This window comes from Rhineura floridana, chromosome 14, assembly GCF_030035675.1.
Source record: "Rhineura floridana isolate rRhiFlo1 chromosome 14, rRhiFlo1.hap2, whole genome shotgun sequence".
NCBI lineage: Eukaryota > Metazoa > Chordata > Lepidosauria > Squamata > Rhineuridae > Rhineura > Rhineura floridana.
In genome coordinates, this window is record NC_084493.1 from 4,485,582 (window position 1) to 4,505,257 (window position 19,676).

Consider the following 19,676-nt stretch of genomic DNA (forward strand, 5'->3'; position numbering starts at 1 on the left):
AAGCAGATGCTTCACCACTGTTCTTTCCCATAATAAACCAGACAAGCTTTTCCCCACAAACACTCGCCAAGGAAGCTTGTCAATACTGGGATGCTTCCAACCTGAGCATAGAGCAGTGTGCCCCATCATTCTGAATCCTGTGCAAAATCCCCCACCAATTTGAATTGCATTGGGAATGGAAGCCAAGACTTATTGCAGATCGGTAAGCCTTTATATCTTCTGGTAGCTTGTGGAGCCTTGCCAAGGCGAGTTAGGACTTGGTCGGGAGCTGGGTTAGAAAGGTTTGAACAGCTGGTTGTCTCATTGTTGTTTGAAAGAGAAAGAAATTCCCTCTCCTCCACTAGAGAGGCAAGCAGCGTCTATAAGCTCAGCATATTTGCTCTTCTGGTTTCCATGAGCTTCCCATGGTTACTGATAAGAGTACAGGAGCAAAATCGTCCGCTGATCTGTCTGTTCTCCCCCCACCCCTCATATTTGGTCTCCATGTCTGTAAATGCTAGGCCTGCATCCAAAAAGCAAAGGTGAACAAACTCTTACATGTAAGAGGATTTGGGGGGAAAGAGAGAGAGAGAGATTTGGACAGACCTGGTTTTAAAAGTGGGCAGAGCTAGCATACTTTATTAGGGATTAATTAGGGATGGAAGGAACTGTCAGTTTCAGTTCTCTGGCTTGCTTATTTTTCCAAACTTGAAGGCAGTTCTCCACATTTCTACAGATTTGTGCAATTTCTTTTAAAAAATCCTCATAAATATTCTTATTCTTCAGCATTTTAGTGCAACATGCTCCTAATTAACATATTTTTGTCAGCAATTTTGACTAGTTACACATTTTTGCAAGCAATTTATCCTAATATCACGGATTTTTGTATATTATTTTCACTAATAAATTCATTTTTATATACACTTCCCCCGTGTATTTTTTTAAAACATTGTTTGGTTGGAGAACTGCATCGCAAAGTTTGGATAAGTGCAAATTTTGAAGGATGGCTGTTTTGGTTCTCTTTTTCTTTCTTTTTTTTGAAAGTGTGAATTTTATAAATTCAGCTTTAAATGCAAACTAAATTGAATTTCTCCCCTGTCCCAACTTAGAGGGGAGACACACTCACTGTTCTGCCAGTTCCAGTGCGTTTCCACCTCTTTTTCTGAAAATGGGGGCACATGAAGCTAGTCAAACCCACCCCTTTTTACTGTAAAAGGGAGCAGCTTGAGTGCTCTTTAAAGAAAAAAAACTTCAAAGAGGTTTCTCAACTGATCTGCAGATCACCCTGTTGCCCCTCCTTGTGTGGTGAAATGCTTCGCTGTAGGCGACTAGTGCGATCACACAGCCTTAGAATCATAGAGTTGGAAGGGATCTTAGAGATCAATAAAAGATGCACCTATAGCACCTCTGACAAATGATGATGGCGCTGATGAAAATTATCATCATCATCATCATCATCACCATCAATAATAATAATAATAATTCTGTCCTGTCCTTCCTCCCAGAGCAGCAAACAACAAAGCAGCAACATGATACTGTTAAGATAAAATCTGCTCTACAGTTTGGAAAGTTGTTTGTCAGTTTGCTGCACATTTGGACATATCTTAAGATGTGGTAACCAGTTTTTACAGGCTCCTGAAATCAAGGAGCAGGTTGCCTATGTTTGGATACCATTTTGGGTCAAGATGAGGGACTGAACCTTTTGAAACTGATTTTAACTGCTGTTTTCAGAACTAGTGACAACACCTAGATCTTTCCACCTGCACTGCTGCTGAGCCAGGTCTACCCCATCCTATACTTGTGCCTTTGTTTTTTATTTTATTTTTGGCACCCAATTGCATGATTTTACGTGTATCTCCGTTGTAATCCATCTTGTTGGCTTCAGCTCGATATTCCAACCTGCTGAGAGCATTTTGAATCTCGGTTCTGTCTTCTAAGGTATTGGCTGTTCCCCTCAGCTTTGTGTCATCTCCCACCTACTGGGAGGAAGGGCAGAATATAAATCTAACAATAAATAAATGAATACATTTGATAAGCAGCTCTCTAGGGGAGAGGATGCTTAACCCTTCCCCTCGTGCCATTTCTCCATTATAGATGCTCTGCCCCTTCCATTTGCTGGTCGCTTGACACTCTTAAGTGCAATTAAATGTAGCTACAAATCTCCTGCATCATATGGTCCAGGCACTTGAGCAGACTATTGCAACCAAGACCTATACTGAGAGTGGATAATCAGGCCCCTTTCACATTGGAGAAGAGGGTTGTGTGCGCACCCCAGAGATCCCTGCGATATATAGGTCCTTCCCACCCCCCAATCTCTCATCATGATGGCCATTCTACTAGTGTTCTATAAAATCTCTGGGCATGTGCAAAGTGCCTTTCCTGGTTCCCCAAGTAATGGACAGCAGCAGCCACCTTTCCCATCCTCTGAGATCAAATGGTACACCTTCCTGGTCAGGGGAAGTCGATGCAGTAGAGCTGCATATGCCCCTGTACATTTAAAGCACATGTTTCTCTCCCCTCAAGAATCCTGAGAAATTAAGGGTGTTGCAGCATTTCCTTCTGGGCAGCCTCCCAGGGGCCGCATGGTCAAGGTGGGAGGGGGCACAGGCAGAACTGGGCAAAGCAATGGAGGCCACATAAAAGGCAAAGGTTCCTACACAGACAGACACAGATACTCCTCCATCCAGGCATCACCACAGTTCGTGGACACATTTTAGCCAGGCAACAGCACTTTAGGAGGGCACAGAGCAGGTCCAGTGGAGGATTTGGCCTGGGGAGAGGGGTGTGGCCTTAGAAGGAGGCGTGGCCTGGGGAGAATTCTGACTGCTGGCTATAGGGATGTGGCAGGCTGCATTCAGCCTCCAGACCTGAGATTTCTTATCCATGGCATACAGACAGCATAGTTCCAGATCTGAGAGAGGGAGAGGAGAGAGTAACTTTTTCTGCTTCGTTAAAAAAAAGAAAAGGGAAAAAAGCCATATTGGCTTGGCATGCGATGCATGCTGCACTCTGGATTTTTCCACCAGACGGAGGATATTGAGGGCCAGGGAGCTGCAGTCCTTCATAAACTGGACTCACTGCTTTTGGGACGCAGGATGAAACCAGCACGCCAGATGTCTCTGGGACAGACCTGCTCCGGGAGATGGCAGCTTGATGAATAACTCTGCGGCTAACGAAGGCCTCTCTTCCAAAGAGAGCGGGACGCGAAGGGTATTGACCCTCCTCCCCAGATGGGAATCCGCACATGTGCATTTCACGGTGAACATCCTTCATGACATCCCAAATGACAGCAGCAGCTTTCCTCCCAGACTGGCCCTCTGTCGCTCGCTCCCCATCGCTGCCTCTCAGTTTATTTCTGACTGTCTCTCATTTTCTCCCTCTGCCTTCTGCTTCCTTCTAACAGGGCCAGCTGCTCCTGCGCATTCTCCCAGGATGCCCTCCCCATTCCCATGCACTCCCACACCCCCTATTTTCTGCTACCTGACCCAGGGAAAGCCTATCTCTACTTTGCCTTTTTAGTGTAGTAAAAAAGGCAAATAAGAGGCTACATCTACAGCTATAATAGCCTGAACACTCCCAATCTCATCTGATCTTGGAAGCTAAGCAGGGTCAGGCCTGGTTAGTACTTGGATGGGAGACCACCTGGGAATACCGGGTGCCGTAGGCTTAGAGGAAGGCAATGGTCAACCACCTCTGAACACCTCTTACTATGAAAACCCTATGAACATATCCAAAAGATTCATAGTGTCACCATAAGTCGTAATCAACTTGAGGGCATATAACAACAAAAGAGGCGATATGAGAGAGGGCATAAAATTACGCATGGTGTGGAGAAATTGGACAGAGAAAAGTTTTTCTCCCTCTCTCATAACTCTAGAATTTGTGGGCATCCAACAAAGCTGAAGATGTTGGAAGATTCAGGAGAGGCAAAAGAAGGTCCTTCTTCACGCAGCGCGTAGTCAGACTATGGAATTCACTCCAAGACGCAGTGATGGCCACCAGCTTGTACGGCTTTCAAAGAGGATTCATGGAAGATAAGCCTATCGATAGCTAGTAGTAGCCACAACAGCTATGGATTACCTCCACTACGGCAGAGGAAGTGACCCTCGGAAAACCAGTGGCTGGGAATCACAAAGGTGGAGGACAGAGAGTGGTGTGTAAGTGGGAGCAGAAATTAGCCTACTGTTCAAAGATAACGTTCACATCCATTGCTGTGCCCACTTTTCCCTCTGCCCCGACCCATCACAAGGTTGCCCAGAAGGGAATGTGGCCCTCAGGCTGACAAGGGTTCCCCACCCTGTTCCCTGTTGGTGAGTGTGTGCAGAATAGCCTACTTTACATGGGTTGCCACACCCACCATTGCCATGTGGCCCCTGGAAGATTGCTGAGGAAGGAATGCGGCCCTTGGGCTAAAACAAGTTCCCCCACACTCCTGCCTTACACCCACAAAGAGAATGTTTGCTTTTAGGTTCCAGGTGCCAACATTTAAGCTGCTCTCCTTCAGGCAATTCTGCACCTGGTGTTCAAACAGGACACTGCTATGGAAGGGATTGTGGTGGTGGACATGAACTAAATTCTGACTTGTGGAAACCACGAGTGTCCCTTGGGGATTAATTTCTGAAGGACTCCAAGCCAACTAATTTCCCTGCCAGGGACGTGGGGGTCTCATATTCCTGTCTCAATGAGACAATTTGAGATCTCACACCTAAATGTTTCAAAATCTCACCCGCTCACATTGTCACAGCTTGGCAACGAGGTGTCTAAAAAGCTTTTCTCCTAAGCTGCAGGTGCTATCTTGGGAGCTGAATCACTCTTCAAAGCCATGGCAGTGAAATTGAGCAGCCGATAATGTCAAGGAATGCCTTTTGCTAGAGCTAGAGGGGGAGGGCGGGTCAGGGGAATGCCACTGTTGTTCAAATGATGCCCTGCCATCAGGTTGACACTTGTAGCTTTCAGGTGAAGACGTAAGAACAGAAGAAGAGCCTGGCTGCTGGATCAAGCCAATATCCCATCTAGTCCAACATCCTGCTCTCCCAGTGGCCAACCAGATGCCCCAATGGGAAGCCCACAAGCAGGACCTGAGAGCAAGAGCACTCTCCCCTCCTGCGGCTTCCGGCAACTGGGTTTCAGAAGCTTGTGTTCTTTTGCTGAGGAGATTTGGGGACACCTTCTTCTACAGTTTGTAGTGTGCATACTAAAGCAGCCACCATCAACCAGGAGCCCTGCAGATGGTTTGGGGTACAATTCCCACCAGCTCCTCTACCCATGACGGCCATGCTGGCAGGGGCTGATGGGAGTTGTAATCCTAAACATCTGCAGGGCACCTGGTTGGCAGAGGCTACACTAGAGCTTCTGTCATCCTCCCCCAGGTCTCTAGAAGTTGAATTCTGAATTGGTGTGGAGACATCTCAAATCCAGGTCATCTTCTTCCAATTGCAATGCATGTGGATACAACATGCCAGTGGACAGTTCCCCTCCCATTTCGCCCATAGCTGCCTCTGCAGATAGTAAAGGTCTTTGCTGGATGTGCTTGGGTTGCAACCAGATGCACCCAAGTCTTGAACTTCCACCAGCAGTGATGCCAGCTCCAGAGTAAAAGGAGCCCTTAGAAACATGCCTTCTGGTTGGATTCCTCTTATTTTTCCCTGGTGGGGATAACAGTGCCAATCAGCACCAAGTTACTGGGTCTAGAAGCCGCCATTTTTATTTCTCACTGTTCTTTGGAGCAATGCTACATCAGGGTGACCACCAGGAAAGGCTAGATGACGTTGCATCAAATAAAGTGCTACATCACACTCGCCAGTCTATTTCCCCATTACTTTCCTTATTGTTAAAAGTCTTGTTTGGGGGAAGGGGCTAGTTAGTTAGTTAGTTTACATAGAATGTATACATCGATTGTAATAAAACTTCTAAGCAGTTTACAAAAAAATCCGATCAACATTATCAATAAAAGACAGGTATGTAAAAACGTTCAAAAGTTTGTTCAAATCAACAGTAAGCGAAAAGAGATTAGAACACACATCAGCATTCTGTGTGTCTGGATAGGCTTACCAAAGCAACAGTGTTTTAGGAGGCCTCCAAAAAGGCAGTGAAGGTGCCTGCCTGATGTCAATAGGCAGGGGGTTCCAAAGTGTAGGAGCTATCATACTAAAAGATCGGCTGCATACAAGTGCTGAACAATTATTATGTGACCCTTCTTCTGTGGTGCCAGTTCTGCAGATTGAAGTGGTCGAGTGGGCATATATGGGGTGAGGCAATTCCACAAGGTTCGTTTTGCAAGACTTCCCAAACAACAGTTCTACAACCTCACCTTGCCGATATGTCATTGAATCCCACGTAAAAATAGAGACAGCCTGGAAGTGCCCTTGGTTAATTTTATTTATTTTAAAAGGTGATTCCAAACAACTCACATTACCCCAAGCATTTTTTCTCTCCTTCATTCCCACCCACCCACCATGCCAGAGCTGGACTTTCACTGGGTAGCACGAGCAGTCACGATTTTGGCCATGACAACCTTCTCCCAGTCAAGACTGGTGTGGGTGATGGGCAGCTGCCTCCGAAAGTACTTCAGGTATGTGCCATTCATGTGCTGATACTCTTCCATCAACCCGCACTGGATCTCACTTTCCATCTTCTCCACCAGCTTCACAAAGTCTTCTGCTGTCTGGGTCTCATCGGTGACCAGCAGAGTCTCCTCGACATCCTTGTTGACTGTCAGGTGTGTGTTTCCATCCTCAAAGTAGTGTGCTTGGACCATGATGACCCCGGACACCTCGGTGGAAGTGGAGGCCGGAGCCAAAGCAAAAGTCCATTCTGACTTCCACAGGCCGTTCCAGAAAGCTGAAGGCTTGTACAGGTGGCTCTCGATGCAAGCCACAAAGATCTTCCGGACAGCAGTGTCCTTAATGAAGACACTGCAAAGCCCCTTAGGGTAGTGGTTGCTGACATAGGCCTTCAGGGCCTCATGAAGTGCTCTCCTCCACAGTTCACCTTTCTTGTCCTCCTCAGGGTGATCCTGGAAATTGCTCGGCACTCTCCTCAGGTGATCATACTTGAAGGAGACTCGGTTCTGAGGGTCCAGGAAACGATTCTCCTCCAGCTCGTTGTGACGGGTCAGCAACACCTCACACTCTTTGGTTTTGACCGGAGTAAAATGGTCCTTGTTGTGTACAGCACAAAGACTGGCCACCTCCTCGGACATCATGGTGTCGTCATCCATTAGCATGCGCAAGTCACTGAAGGCCTCATTGAACTCTCCAGGCGGGGCTTGCTTCAAGAGCCGGCTCACCGCCTGAGCTTTCTCAGGCTTGTGTAGGGTATGGTCTCCAGGCAATTGCTCCTTCGACATGCCAGCTGGCAAATGACAAATCTTAGGATTCCAGATGCACCTTGCCTGAAAAATGCCCAAAGGATTGACTTAAAATACATTAGAGCAGCATATTTTAACTTTTGCCACTAGGAACCTTCTGGAATCAAGAAAACAGTTGCTCAAACCTTCCCCATTGAGACGATTGAGGGTTCAATACATCACACTCAGAAGAGACCAAATGAAATCAATGGACATGACCAATGCAGGCCCATTAATTTCAATGGGTCTCCTCTAAGTACAACTTAGTTGGAGTGGTGACAACCCTGAAGCAGTAATCCTATCGAGCCTTTCCCAACCGTTGGGTCCGCAGATATTGATGGATTACAGTTCCCATCATCTCTGACCATTGGCCATGCTGGCTGATGGGAGTTGTAGTCCAGCAACATCTGGGGCCCAAAGGTTGGAAAGGGCTGCTAACGGAGGCTGCATGCAGACTAACACATGGGTAGCAGATAAATGTAGTTTTTCTCAGTGTGGAATTGTTCATGCTCATTGTCGACATGCTGCTTTCAGTGTAGATTAATTCTAGATCGTGCTGTCCACAAAGGTATGCATGGTTACTTGATACACATTTGAAAACCCTCCCCTTGATTAGGTTTCCACCCTTTTCCCTCCCTGCACGTGTCCCAGGTGAATGGAGAAGGAAGCGGAGATTGTGATCTTGATATACTCCAGCCCACAACATCACGGGCACTGATTTGTTTGCAGGGAGATTAGACAATGTTGGCTATTTGATGAACATTCATGAGTACTGTCATCATGTTGACTCTTCTTATGATTATTTCAGGAGCAGGACTTTCAAGTAAAACTTCAGGACTCGCTATATTTTATGGATGCAAGTCAGGATAGAAGGACTATTCAGTTGGCATAGAGGCCTCAAAGACACTAGATATTTATCTCCCTGCCTTTACACTTTGACATTCCTTTAAGGCAAGTCTTTACTGAGTTATGCTTTCAGGCAGTGGCTTCTGCTGCTGTTTTAGATGGAAGATATGCTAAATTGCCAATTACTTAGCATTTATGTATTTGTGGAGCCCTACAAATAGAGGATATAGTTCATTATTTGCTGGTTGGTGAGCTGTATTCATCTCCTAGAAATAAATTTATTGTTCCTCTGTTAAAAACAGTGTCCGGCAGAACATTATCTGAGAAAATATTAATTCTACTATCTGGTAATGATCCACATGATACTAAGGAAGTGACTGTGTTTGCTATTGCAGCCAAGAAGATCAGAGCAAAGTTCCTAAGGTCTATTTCTACCAGTTGTAAAGGTGATGGTTTCATTTAGCTGATCTTTGGTTTAACCCAGCCTTTTCCAACTAGTGGGCCACCAGATGTTATTGGACCACAATTCACATCTTTCCTGACCATTGGCAATGCTGGCTGAGGCTGATGGGAGTTGTGGTCCAACAACATCTGGTGGCCCACTAGTTGGGAAAGGCTGGTTTAACCTTTTTGTAATAACCTATGTTTTATACAAATAGAATTAATGTACCTGTAATGTATAAAAATACCTGTAGACTCTTCTTATGGAAGAATATCCATCTTGAGACAGTATCTGTCTAAACAAGGTGCCAAGCAGAAGTCAAACCAGAAGCTGGTGTTTCTACCACCAATTGTCTCTGCAGATAATTTGTAAGTCAAAGACAGCCTGTGTTGGCTTGGGCTATAGGGAGTTGCAGTCCAAAACATCTGGAAGGCACCAGGTTGGCAAAAGGTGACTTTAAGATAACTTTAGTAAACTTGAGATAGTAGGATATTGCAGATCTAGGGTCTTACAAGTGGACTTGAGTCCTTTGAACAGGGATGAGGAACCTGTGGCCCTTCAGAGCTTGTTGGACTATGGTTCCCATCATCCTTGACCATTTTGCTGATGCTGATGGGGTTGGTGTCCAACAGCATCTGGAAACTCAGGTTCCCATTCCTACTTTAGAGCTATCTAGTTGCTCTGTTGTTGCTGCTTTTACCAAAGTCTTTAGGAGAATGAACATTTAATGAGCACGTTAATTAGCTCCTCTGCCTAATTTGCTAAGCAAAAGATGCCTAGATTGGAATTTACCAATAGAGTAGAATAATGTTTTGATCTGCTGTTCAGTGCAAATAATCTGAAATGGGTTTGATTTGAACAGCTCTTTTCTGAACCTGATCTGAATGAATGAAAATAAAACTAAAATGTTTTGAAATTTAACACATTATCCCTTTCTCATCTTTTACTTTTATCATGAGTTAAAGTAATGGGGCTTGACATTCAAGAGGAGTAAATCCTTCCTTTTTAAAAAGTTGGCAGGTTACAAGGAAGGGATTCAGAATCCTTCCCTCCCCCAAGAGAAAACTGATTAGCAGCCATGTAAGTGAGACCACAGACAAGCTGCCATCTCCAGAATTCAGAGCCATTCCAAATAGATAGGAAGGAAAAGAAGAAAATGGCTACTAGCCTTGTTGGCTATGTACTATGAGAGAGGGAGAAACTGTCTTCACATAGTTCATAAGTTTGGAAACTTCTGTCATTCTACACACACATCCTCTTTGTCAGCTTGAATCCTGAGCTAGACTACAGAACTCTCAGAAATCAGCAAGGATTGCACTAGACCCTACACCGTGAGAAGACCCTCAGAGAATTGTCCTGACCTGTTTCTGTTACACTGTTGAGCTCAGGCTTTCAAAGTAACACATTCTATGTTTCCATAGCAACCAGGAGATACTATCTGGGTTCTGTAACAAGAGTTGCAGCATCCATCCTGTGAAGGGAATGGAAGGTTCCCCGCTAAGATATCTCCCAGATCCATGTTCTCCAGAACTTTTAAGAGCTATGAATCTCACCTGGGACATTTCTGAACTAGTTGCTTTATAACAGTCTTCCCCAACCTGTCTCCCTCTAGATAAGGGATGGGGAGCCTGTGGCCCTCCAGATGTTGTTGGAAACCAATTCCAGCCAGCATGGCCAATGGTCAAAGATGATGGGAGCTGTAATCCAACATCATCTGAAAGGCCACAGGCTCCCCATCTCAGCTCTAGCTACAACTGCCATCAGCCACAGCCAGCAGGGTGTTCAAAACTTCATGTAGCCATGAACGTCGGTTTGACAGCCATTCTCTCTTCCTAGGAAACTCTGTGTTAAGGTTTGAAAGAACAGCCTGGGTTAATATCCAAAACTAGTTTAAAGATAAAGAACCATAAGAAGGGTTGCAGACAGGCTGGAAGTTGCCCTTCCATACCAGGACAGCTGGCTAAACATCTGGGCACTTCGCACCTGAACAGCACAGATACAGGTCACCTGGTCACAGTCTCCCCAACTATGGCAAGATGGATTGAATTTTTATGTTAAGTCTAGTAATTATTTATATGCAAATTGTATGCAAACCAGTGTCCTCTTTGTTTAGTGAATGCATTTCCTCTTCTTTGGAAAAGCTTAGAAACCTCATGTCTCTTTCAAGATAACGCCGAAGGATTCCATTATTTGGACTTTTTTTTAAGCATGAAAAAACTCTAAATTTTGATATGAGAGAGAGAGAGAGAGAGATTACATAATGCCCACATTGCTTTAACACTCCACAGGAATTGATTTATTTATTATTTATTTATTTATTTTATTTGTTTCATTTTTAGACCGCCCATAGCTAGTAGCTGTCTGGGCGGTGTACAAAACAGATTAAAAATACAATATTATAATAAAATCAATCACATATATCAACAACAATATTAAATAAAGCGTAGACATAAACATTAACATTAAAAACATTAAAAAGCCTGGGAGTACAGCCAGGTCTTAACCTGGCGCCTAAAAGAAAGCACCGCAGGCGCCAGGCGTATCTCTTCAGGTAAGCTGTTCCACAATTCGGGGGCCACTACAGAAAAGGCCCTAGATCTGGTAACAATCCTCCGGGCATCCTGGTGAGATGGTACCCGGAGGAGGGCCTTAGATACTGAACGAAGTGAACGGGTAGGTTCATAGCGGGAGAGGCGTTCCACAAGGTACTGTGGTCCCACACCGTGTAAGGCTTTATAGGTCAAAACCAGCACCTTGAATCTGGCTCGGAAACAAATAGGTAGCCAGTGCAAACAGGCCAGGACAGGTGTTATATGCGCAGACCGACTGGTCCTCGTCAATAGCCTGGCTGCCGCGTTTTGCACCAGCTGAAGTTTCCGAACTGTCTTCAAGGGCAGCCCTACGTAGAGTGCATTACAGTAATCCAGTCTAGAAGTTACCAGGGCGTGAACAACTGAAGCGAGATTGTCGCTGTCCAGATAGGGGCGTAGTTGGGCTACTAAACGAAGATGGTAAAATGCATTCCGAGCCACCGAGGCCACTTGAGCCTCAAGCGACAAGGAAGGGTCAAAAAGGACCCCCAAACTACGAACCTGTTCTTTCAAGGGGAGTGTAACCCCATCATAACAAAAGTGCTGGTATAATTCTGTTATACGGATCAATGATGCGACTGTATTTGGAATACTATGTACAGTTCTGGTCCCCTCACCACAAGCAGGATATTGTAGAGCTGGAAAAAGTTCAGAGAACAGCAGCCAAAATGATTGAGGGGATGCAGCAACTTCCCCGTGAGGAAAGGTTGCAGCGTTTGAGGCTTTTTAGTTTAGAGAAAATGTGAGGAAGAGGTGACTTGATAGAAATGTATAAAATTATGCATGGCATGCAGACACTGAATAGAGGAAAGTTTTTCTCCTTCTCTCATAACACTAAAACTCGTGGACATCCAATGAAGCTGAATGTTGGAAGATTCAGTACTTCTTCACACAAAGCATAGTTAAACTCTGGAATTTGCTCCCAGAGGAGGCAGTGATGGCCACCAACTTGGATGGCTTTGAAAGAGGATTAGATAAATTCATGGAGGATAAAGCTATTAATGGCTGCTAGCCTGGAAGGCAATACCCCATAGTCAGAAGCATGCTTCTGAATACCAGTTGCTGGAAACTGCAGTAGGGGAGAGTGCTCTTGCGCTCAGGTCCTGCTTGTGGGCTTCCCATCGGGACATCTGGTTGGCCACTGTGAGAACAGGATGCTGGACTAGATGAAATTAGAAGAATGGGAGGAGGCCAATCAGGAACTCATTAATTTGAATGCTACCTCTGTGCGTTTGGGGAAATGATCTCTGCCTGCTTTCCTTCAGCACCTTTATTTCTGGTTTGAAACCAGCACAGGAGGCATTGGGGTTGCTAAGACACTACAAAATGGCAAGCCACCTCCAGTTCATAACCCTTACAGCTCACCTGCTTCCTGCTCTTTTCTTCTAACTCCTCTATGAATGGCTTTTGCGGAAGGGTGTTTTCCCCAAATATGACAGTGAGGGGCTCCTCTAGATAACCTGTTTATTGAGCATTCATCCTGATTTGTTTGCAGGGAGATTAGATGGCATTGGCTTTTAATGGGCATTCTCTCTGATTTGTTTGCAGGGATGACAATGCATCAAAGCAAGTGCTATCCCGTACTTCCCAGTGCACTTTCCCCATCACTTTCCTTATTGAAAAAAGCATGCTTTTTTGGAGGGGGAGGGAAGTGGGTTTGTTGTGCAAGTGCACCAAATCTGCTTTAATTGTACAATCTGAATTTGCTGGTATGTGACTGAATCCCACTGGAAAATAGCAAGAGTCTGGAAGCACTTCTAAAATCAGCTGCCTGAGGCGGCTGCCTCACTTTACCTAATGGTAAGGCAGGTCCTCTTGGGGGTAATAGGATTGCAGAGCCAGTTGTTAAGTGAAGATATGTTTTCCCTTGTCTTCCTCTCTTACTGTTCAGGAACAAGATGTGGATCCTGCTCTCATGTGGCTGATGAAATGGTATCCATAGTAGCCTGATCTGAGGAATCCTCTCTGGCTGCTGTATAACAAACTTCTAAAGGCACATCCTGATCCTGACAACTGGAGCAGAGATACCCTGTCTTTACATCGTGTGTGGTGTGGTGCGTGTGAGAGATGAAGAGAGCCCTGCAATCAATCTGACCTTTCAGTTCCCTCTTAACGGCTACCATGTTTAACATTAACAACCCCCAACTCTTTCCCATCAACAATTTGAATGTTTGCAAACATTCCGTGATGTCACAATGGTTCAGACAAGGCCATTGGGAGGGGGGCAGGTGAAGGACAGCAAGAGGTAGATTTGCATCTTAACTCACAGTTTCCATGCTTTTTTGGCTGGTGAATGAATTGAACGCTTCTCTCAGATCCTAGAATATATAACACATTTGTCATATCAAATGTTAGCAAAATGCCAACAGAATTATAACTCTCAGAAATTGACACTGACGTTCAACTTAACCCTGGACAGGTGAGCCACAGCAGTTTATTTTTGGACAAAGTCATTTTGCTAATTGCACATTTGAAGTGAAGCGCAATTAGGGATGGAGAGAGAAGGAGAGAGTGCGATGAGAAGGAAATCATTTCTTGGCCACAGAATAGATTAACACCAAGGATCCTTCATTATCCTATATCTGAGTGAGGCTGAGGAAATAATCATGGAGATGGAATGAAGAAAATGCCTTCATTTATGTGTTTTTAATGTGAAACAGATCATGGCAACATTAGTTTGTCTGCCATGGGTTGGGCTCTTTTTTCTTTTTCTTCTTTATTTACAACTCTCTTGAGGTGGCCATTAAATCTGCAGTGTTTTCTTTTTAAAAAAAAGCAGGATTCTGAACAATCAGAGTGTTTCTGAACTGATCTCTTAACTAAAGAAAGGATGGTGATGCATGATTTACATGGGATATTGGAAGATGTTCATTTTAGAGGGAGGGTTAAACTCATTCACAGAAAGTTTCCGAGTTTCTGAAAGTATCTGATATCCTAGCAGAGCTTAAAAAGAGATTTCTCTTAGATTACCTCCAGACAACATTATTTTCCAGATGACTTGTTCATTGAGCATTCATCCCGATTTGTTCACAGGGAGATTAGACTCTGTTGGCTGTTTAATGAACATTCATTCTGATTTCTTTTTTCAGGGAGGTTAGACAACGAGCACATCCACACCATCCATTTATTCCAGTATCATTCCACTTTAAACAGTCATGGGGTTTCCCCAGAGAATCCTGGGAAGTGTAGTTTGTAAGGGGTGCTGAGCATTGTTAGGGGGACCCCTATTCCCCACATAGAACTACAATTCCCAAAGTTCTCTGAGAAGGGGGACTGACAAACTGCTTATGCTTGGAAGACTTCTTCCTTACCTCTTGAACCTGGTGCTCTCCAGATGATTCAGACTACAACTCCCATCAGCTCCAGCCAGCACTGGGTGGTGGTTGAGGGGGAATAGAATGGTGGATTCTTAAAACTGTGCTAGGCATAATTGATTGGCTGGAACACTGAAGAGGAACACCCCACGCTGCAAAATTTTGTTGAAGATTCCACTTATTTGGGAAGAGGCCATAACTCAGTGGTTCGGTACTCAGTTTATGCACAGAGGTTTCCAGATTCAATCCCTGCTATTTTCAGGTAGGGCTGGGAAAGACCCCTGCCCAAAATATTTTAAAGGTAAGCTGCTTTGGGGTCCTTCTGGATCCAGAGATAAGGTAGAAATCAGAAACCCACCAGGTTGTCCAATAATGCCACTCCTTCCCATTCTGGCCCCCTTCCCCTTTGGAGATCTCAGGTCTTGCAAGTGGACTTAATTTATTTATTTAAAATATTTCTATCCCACCCTTCTACCTCACAATAGGGCTCTCAGGGCGGCTTACAATAAAGTTGCACACACACATAATAAAATTGTACAAAATAAAAACACAAGGCAAAACAGTAAATTAAAATACATAAAATACAATTATTAAAATACATAAAATACAATTTGTGTATACAAACAGACATACACACATGCATATATATATATGCTTACATATATGGGGAAAAGATAATAAAAAGACAAGATGAAAATTAAAAATAGAAAATTAAAAACAGAGAACGGAGGAACAGTGTCAGGCTCACCTGTCAAGACCTTCTCAAAGGCTCTCCAGAACAAAATAGGTTTTACAAGTTACCAGAAAGCTTGAGTCCTGAGAGCAGGGATGGGGAACCTGTGGCCCTTCAGAGCTTGTTGGACTACAACTCCCATCATCCCTGATCATCAGCCATGCTGGCTGAGGCAGATGGGGTTGGTGTCCAACAGCATCTGGAAACTCACAGGTCCCCCATTCCTACTTTAGAGCATCAAACGTCTTTGGACTGACTTCAGCTTCTACCTGGGGACGGTTTTATACATTTATATAAGAATATAAGAAGAGCACTGCCAGATCAGGCCAGTGGCCCATCTAATGTAGCATCATGTTCTCACAGTGGCCAACCAGATGCCCCAATGGGAAGCCCAAAAGCAGCTTGCGCAAAATGCAGTGGCGCAACTGCTCACTGGAGCAGGGTATCTTCAACATGTCACCCCACTGCTAAAAGAACTGCACTGGCTACTTATTAGCTACCGGGCTAAGTTCAGGTTTCTGGTTTCTTACCCCTTATCAGGAAGTCTGTTCTGCACAAAATAGGAAGCGGATCTTTAGTGTAGTGGCACTTACCCTTTGGAATTCCCTCCCCTTAAATATTAGACATGAACCAGTGTAGTGTAATGGTTAAGGTGTTGGACTACAACCTGGGACACCAGGGTTTGAATGCCCACTTAGCCATGAAGCTCACTGGATGACCTTGGGCCAGTCGCTGCCTCTCAACCTCATGAAAACCCTATTCATAGGGTCACCATAAGTCATAATCGACTTGAAGGCAGTACATTTACATTTTTATTATTATTAAGATAATATTAGACAGGCACCATCTCTGTTATCTTTTCGGTGCCTACTGAAGACCTTCCTCTTTCAACAAGCCTTTTGAGACCTTATTCCAGTCTGCATCTGTGTTGGAATTGCTTTTTAAGATGTTTTTAAAGCTTTTTTTAAAAGATGTTTTTAAAGACATTTTGTTGCAAGATATTTTTAAAGATGTTTTGTGTTAATATATTTTAGTCTTTTTTAATGATGTTTTAGAGTGTTTTTAGTGTTTTTGTTTGTCTCCCTGGACTCCTACTGGGAGGAAGGGTGGGATATAAATTAAATAAATAAATAAAAGCAGGACCTGAGTGCAACAACATCCCTCTCCCCACTGGCAGCAAATGACATTCACAGGGGCATACAACAGTGGAGGTAGAACATAGGACCTCTAGGCTATAGGGCTGTCCAGGCAGGCTTGGATAAGGAGCTCGGATAAGGAACTAATGACTGGGGGAAACTCTCCAATTCATTGCAAGGGGAGGGTTTGCAATTTGCCAATCTCTGTAAATCATACTAATTGTTATTGGTTTATAAAATTTATAATTGGACATCTCTTGTTAACATTCTGTTAAGGCAATTTGCTAATATACAGTTCAGCCACCATTTCACATAACATAAGAGACTTGCTCAGCATCAGACGTCTTTGGATCAACTTTAGCTTCTAACTGGGGACACTTTTACTCATTTATGTGGCCTCAGAACATCAGAACAGTCTTGCTGCTGGATCAGGCCAGTGGCCCCTCTAGTCCAGCATCCTATTCTCATAGTGGCCACCCAGATGCCTGCGCAAAGCCTGAAAGCAGGACCTGAGTGCAACAGGACTTTCCCCACTGGTGAGTCCCAGCAACTGGTATTCATGAGTATACTGTCTCCGACAGGGGAGGTAAAGCAGAGCCATCAGGCTTAATAGCTACTGATAGATTTATTCTCAATGTGTCTAATCCTCTTTTAAATCCGTCCAAGTTGGTGGCCATCACTGCCTCTTGTGGGAGCGAATTCCACAGTTTAACTACGTGCTGTGCAAAGGAGGACTTTCTTTTGTCTGTCCTGAATCTTCCAACATTCAGATTCACTGGATGTCCATGAGTTCTAGGCAAAATCATCACCATCATTTTTTTAGAAAATCCAGCTTTGTCACTGATCGTATTTATCGGGGCTGCAGAACTTCCTGGCACATCTGATACCTGCCCAATATGTGCAATGATAATAATAATAACAATAATTTGGACAGACAACTGGAAAAATGACAGTGCGTGCAAAGCAGTAGTGCACCTGCAAAGTCAGAGGTGCAGGGTCCTCCACAATATTCATGCCACGCCCCCTCACAGCCACACCCCTTTCCCATTTCCCCTCATCTCCCTTGCTTCCCACGTTGTCTCTGAGTCCACACTCCACTACAACAGACCTCCCTAGGAGCCAATCAGCATGAATGGGGAGGCTGTGTGTTAGCTAGCGAGAAGAGTCTTCTCAATGGCTCTCACCTCCTTTCGCCTGATTGGCTTCAGTCAGCACAAAAGGGCAAGGACTCTTCTTGGTGGCCAGCACACTCCCCTTTCATGATGATCGGCTCATACACAGGGACCTGGCTGGGACCCTCCTCCCAAAAAAAGTAAGGGGTCTATGGACCCCAGACAACTACACCCCCAGTGCAAAGACTAGTGTCCCCAGAAGGGAGACTAATGAGTGATGGGAGCAATTGTAGCTCTGTTTGTGCAAGTGGGATGGAGCAGAATCAGCCTTGAATTTCATATCTGATTGCTATGGCAACCTTTTCTTCCAAGGTGATATGACGCTGGTCACAACGGCAGCTGAGTGGAGGTAAAGGTCACTCTTGCAGGAGAAATTGGGCACTGATGAAGCCTTTTTAACAGGTCCCCAAGGAGTTGACATTTGAAAGCTCCCTGAACGCCTTGATTATGAAAGGGAAAGGATGTACAGCAGAGAATACATATACAAAGCAGCCCTACTGAGCTACTTGGCTCCATAGAGGAGCATCTATCCTCGCCCACCCTCAAAAATGTGAACAGCACCCCTGAGGAGACTCTCCCATCCTTCCAGGGTCCTCTTTACCAACCAGCCACAAGCCATCAAATATCTGTCTCCTTCACTTAAGAACATAAGAACATAAGAAGAGCCTGCTGGATCAGGCCAGTGGCCCATCTAGTCCAGCATCCTGTTCTCACAGTGGCCAACCAGGTGCCTGGGGGAAGCCCGCAAGCAGGACCCAAGTGCAAGAACACTCTCCCCTCCTGAGGCTTCCGGCAACTGGTTTTCAGAAGCATGCTGCCTCTGACTAGGGTGGCAGAGCACAGCCATCATGGCTAGTAGCCATTGATAGCCCTGTCCTCCATGAATTTGTCTAATCTTCTTTTAAAGCCATCCAAGCTGGTGGCCATTACTGCATCTTGTGGGAGCAAATTCCATAGTTTAACTATGCGCTGAGTAAAGAAGTACTTCCTTTTGTCTGTCCTGAATCTTCCAACATTCAGCTTCTTTGAATGTCCACGAGTTCTAGTATTATGAGAGGGAGAAGAACTTTTCTCTATCCACTTTCTCAATGCCATGCATAATTTTATACACTTCTATCATGTCTCCTCTGACCCGCCTTTTCTCTAAACTAAAAAGCCCCAAATGCTGCAACCTTTCCTCGTAAGGGAGTCGCTCCATCCCCTTGATCATTCTGGTTGCCCTCTTCTGAACCTTTTCCAACTCTAGAATATCCTTTTTGAGATGAGGCGATGTACCTCCCCGTTAACATGCTATTTTGGCTTTTTGTTGCCTGGTCATCTGCCTTCTCCGGGTGAGCAGGCAGCAAAAGGAGCAAGAATTGGGGCCATTAGCCTCTGCATGTCTAAGCAAGTGAATGGTCCTCCGCAACAGCAGTAAGAAGGTCCCATTCCAAGAAGAGGGTCAGCCAGTCCAGAACCTCTACTATCCTAGTTCTGTGAATAGGACATCACGAGAGTCAACATCTTTCCATGCCACAAAAATGAGGACACATCCAAATGCCCTGTTGTGCACCGCCCTGAGAGCCTTTTGACTGTGGGCGGTATAGAAATCGAATAAAATAAATAAATAAATAAATACTGCAAACGTGGATTTGGAAACTTGTAATACAGCAGCCTCCGGGCGAGTGAGAGGCTGCTGGAAAGCAAGAATACTTGAACATGGGCTGGCATAATGCAGCTGCAAGGGGGAGGGCTCTTGCAAGGGGAAACTGTCCCCTTCCCATGCCCAGCCCAGCCTGCACAGGAGGAGACGCAGCCAGCCTTTCAAAAAGAGGAAAGGTGGAACATGCCATTGTGTTAACAGTGGCAAGAAAGTGGCTAGCTCTGCTCTGGAAAAGGGGTGACCCAGATATTTGGCTTTATGTTAAGGATGCTGAGACAGAGCCAGTGTGGTGTAGTGGTTAGAGTGTTGGACTACAACCTGGGAGACCAGGGTTCGAATCCCCACATAGCCACGAAGCTCCCTGGGTGACCTTGGGCCAGTCACTGCCTGTTAGCCACAGAAGGAGGCAATGGTAAACCCCCTCTGAATACCGCAGTCGGGATCAACTTGAAGGCAGTCCATTTCCATTTTTA

The 19,676-nt window shown here is 44.9% G+C and overlaps 1 protein-coding gene and 1 pseudogene across 1 annotated transcript; one reads left to right on the plus strand and one right to left on the minus strand.

Moving 5' to 3' along the window:
• Positions 1–3,527: 3,527 nt before the first annotated feature.
• On the plus strand, positions 3,528–3,646 carry LOC133370150 (5S ribosomal RNA; annotated as a pseudogene).
• Positions 3,647–6,451: 2,805 nt separating this feature from the next.
• On the minus strand, positions 6,452–7,327 carry LOC133369990 (F-actin-capping protein subunit alpha-1-like). Its single transcript, XM_061595843.1, has one exon. It carries the CDS (start codon positions 7,325–7,327, stop codon positions 6,452–6,454), a length of 876 nt encoding a protein of 291 aa, XP_061451827.1.
• Positions 7,328–19,676: the final 12,349 nt, after the last annotated feature.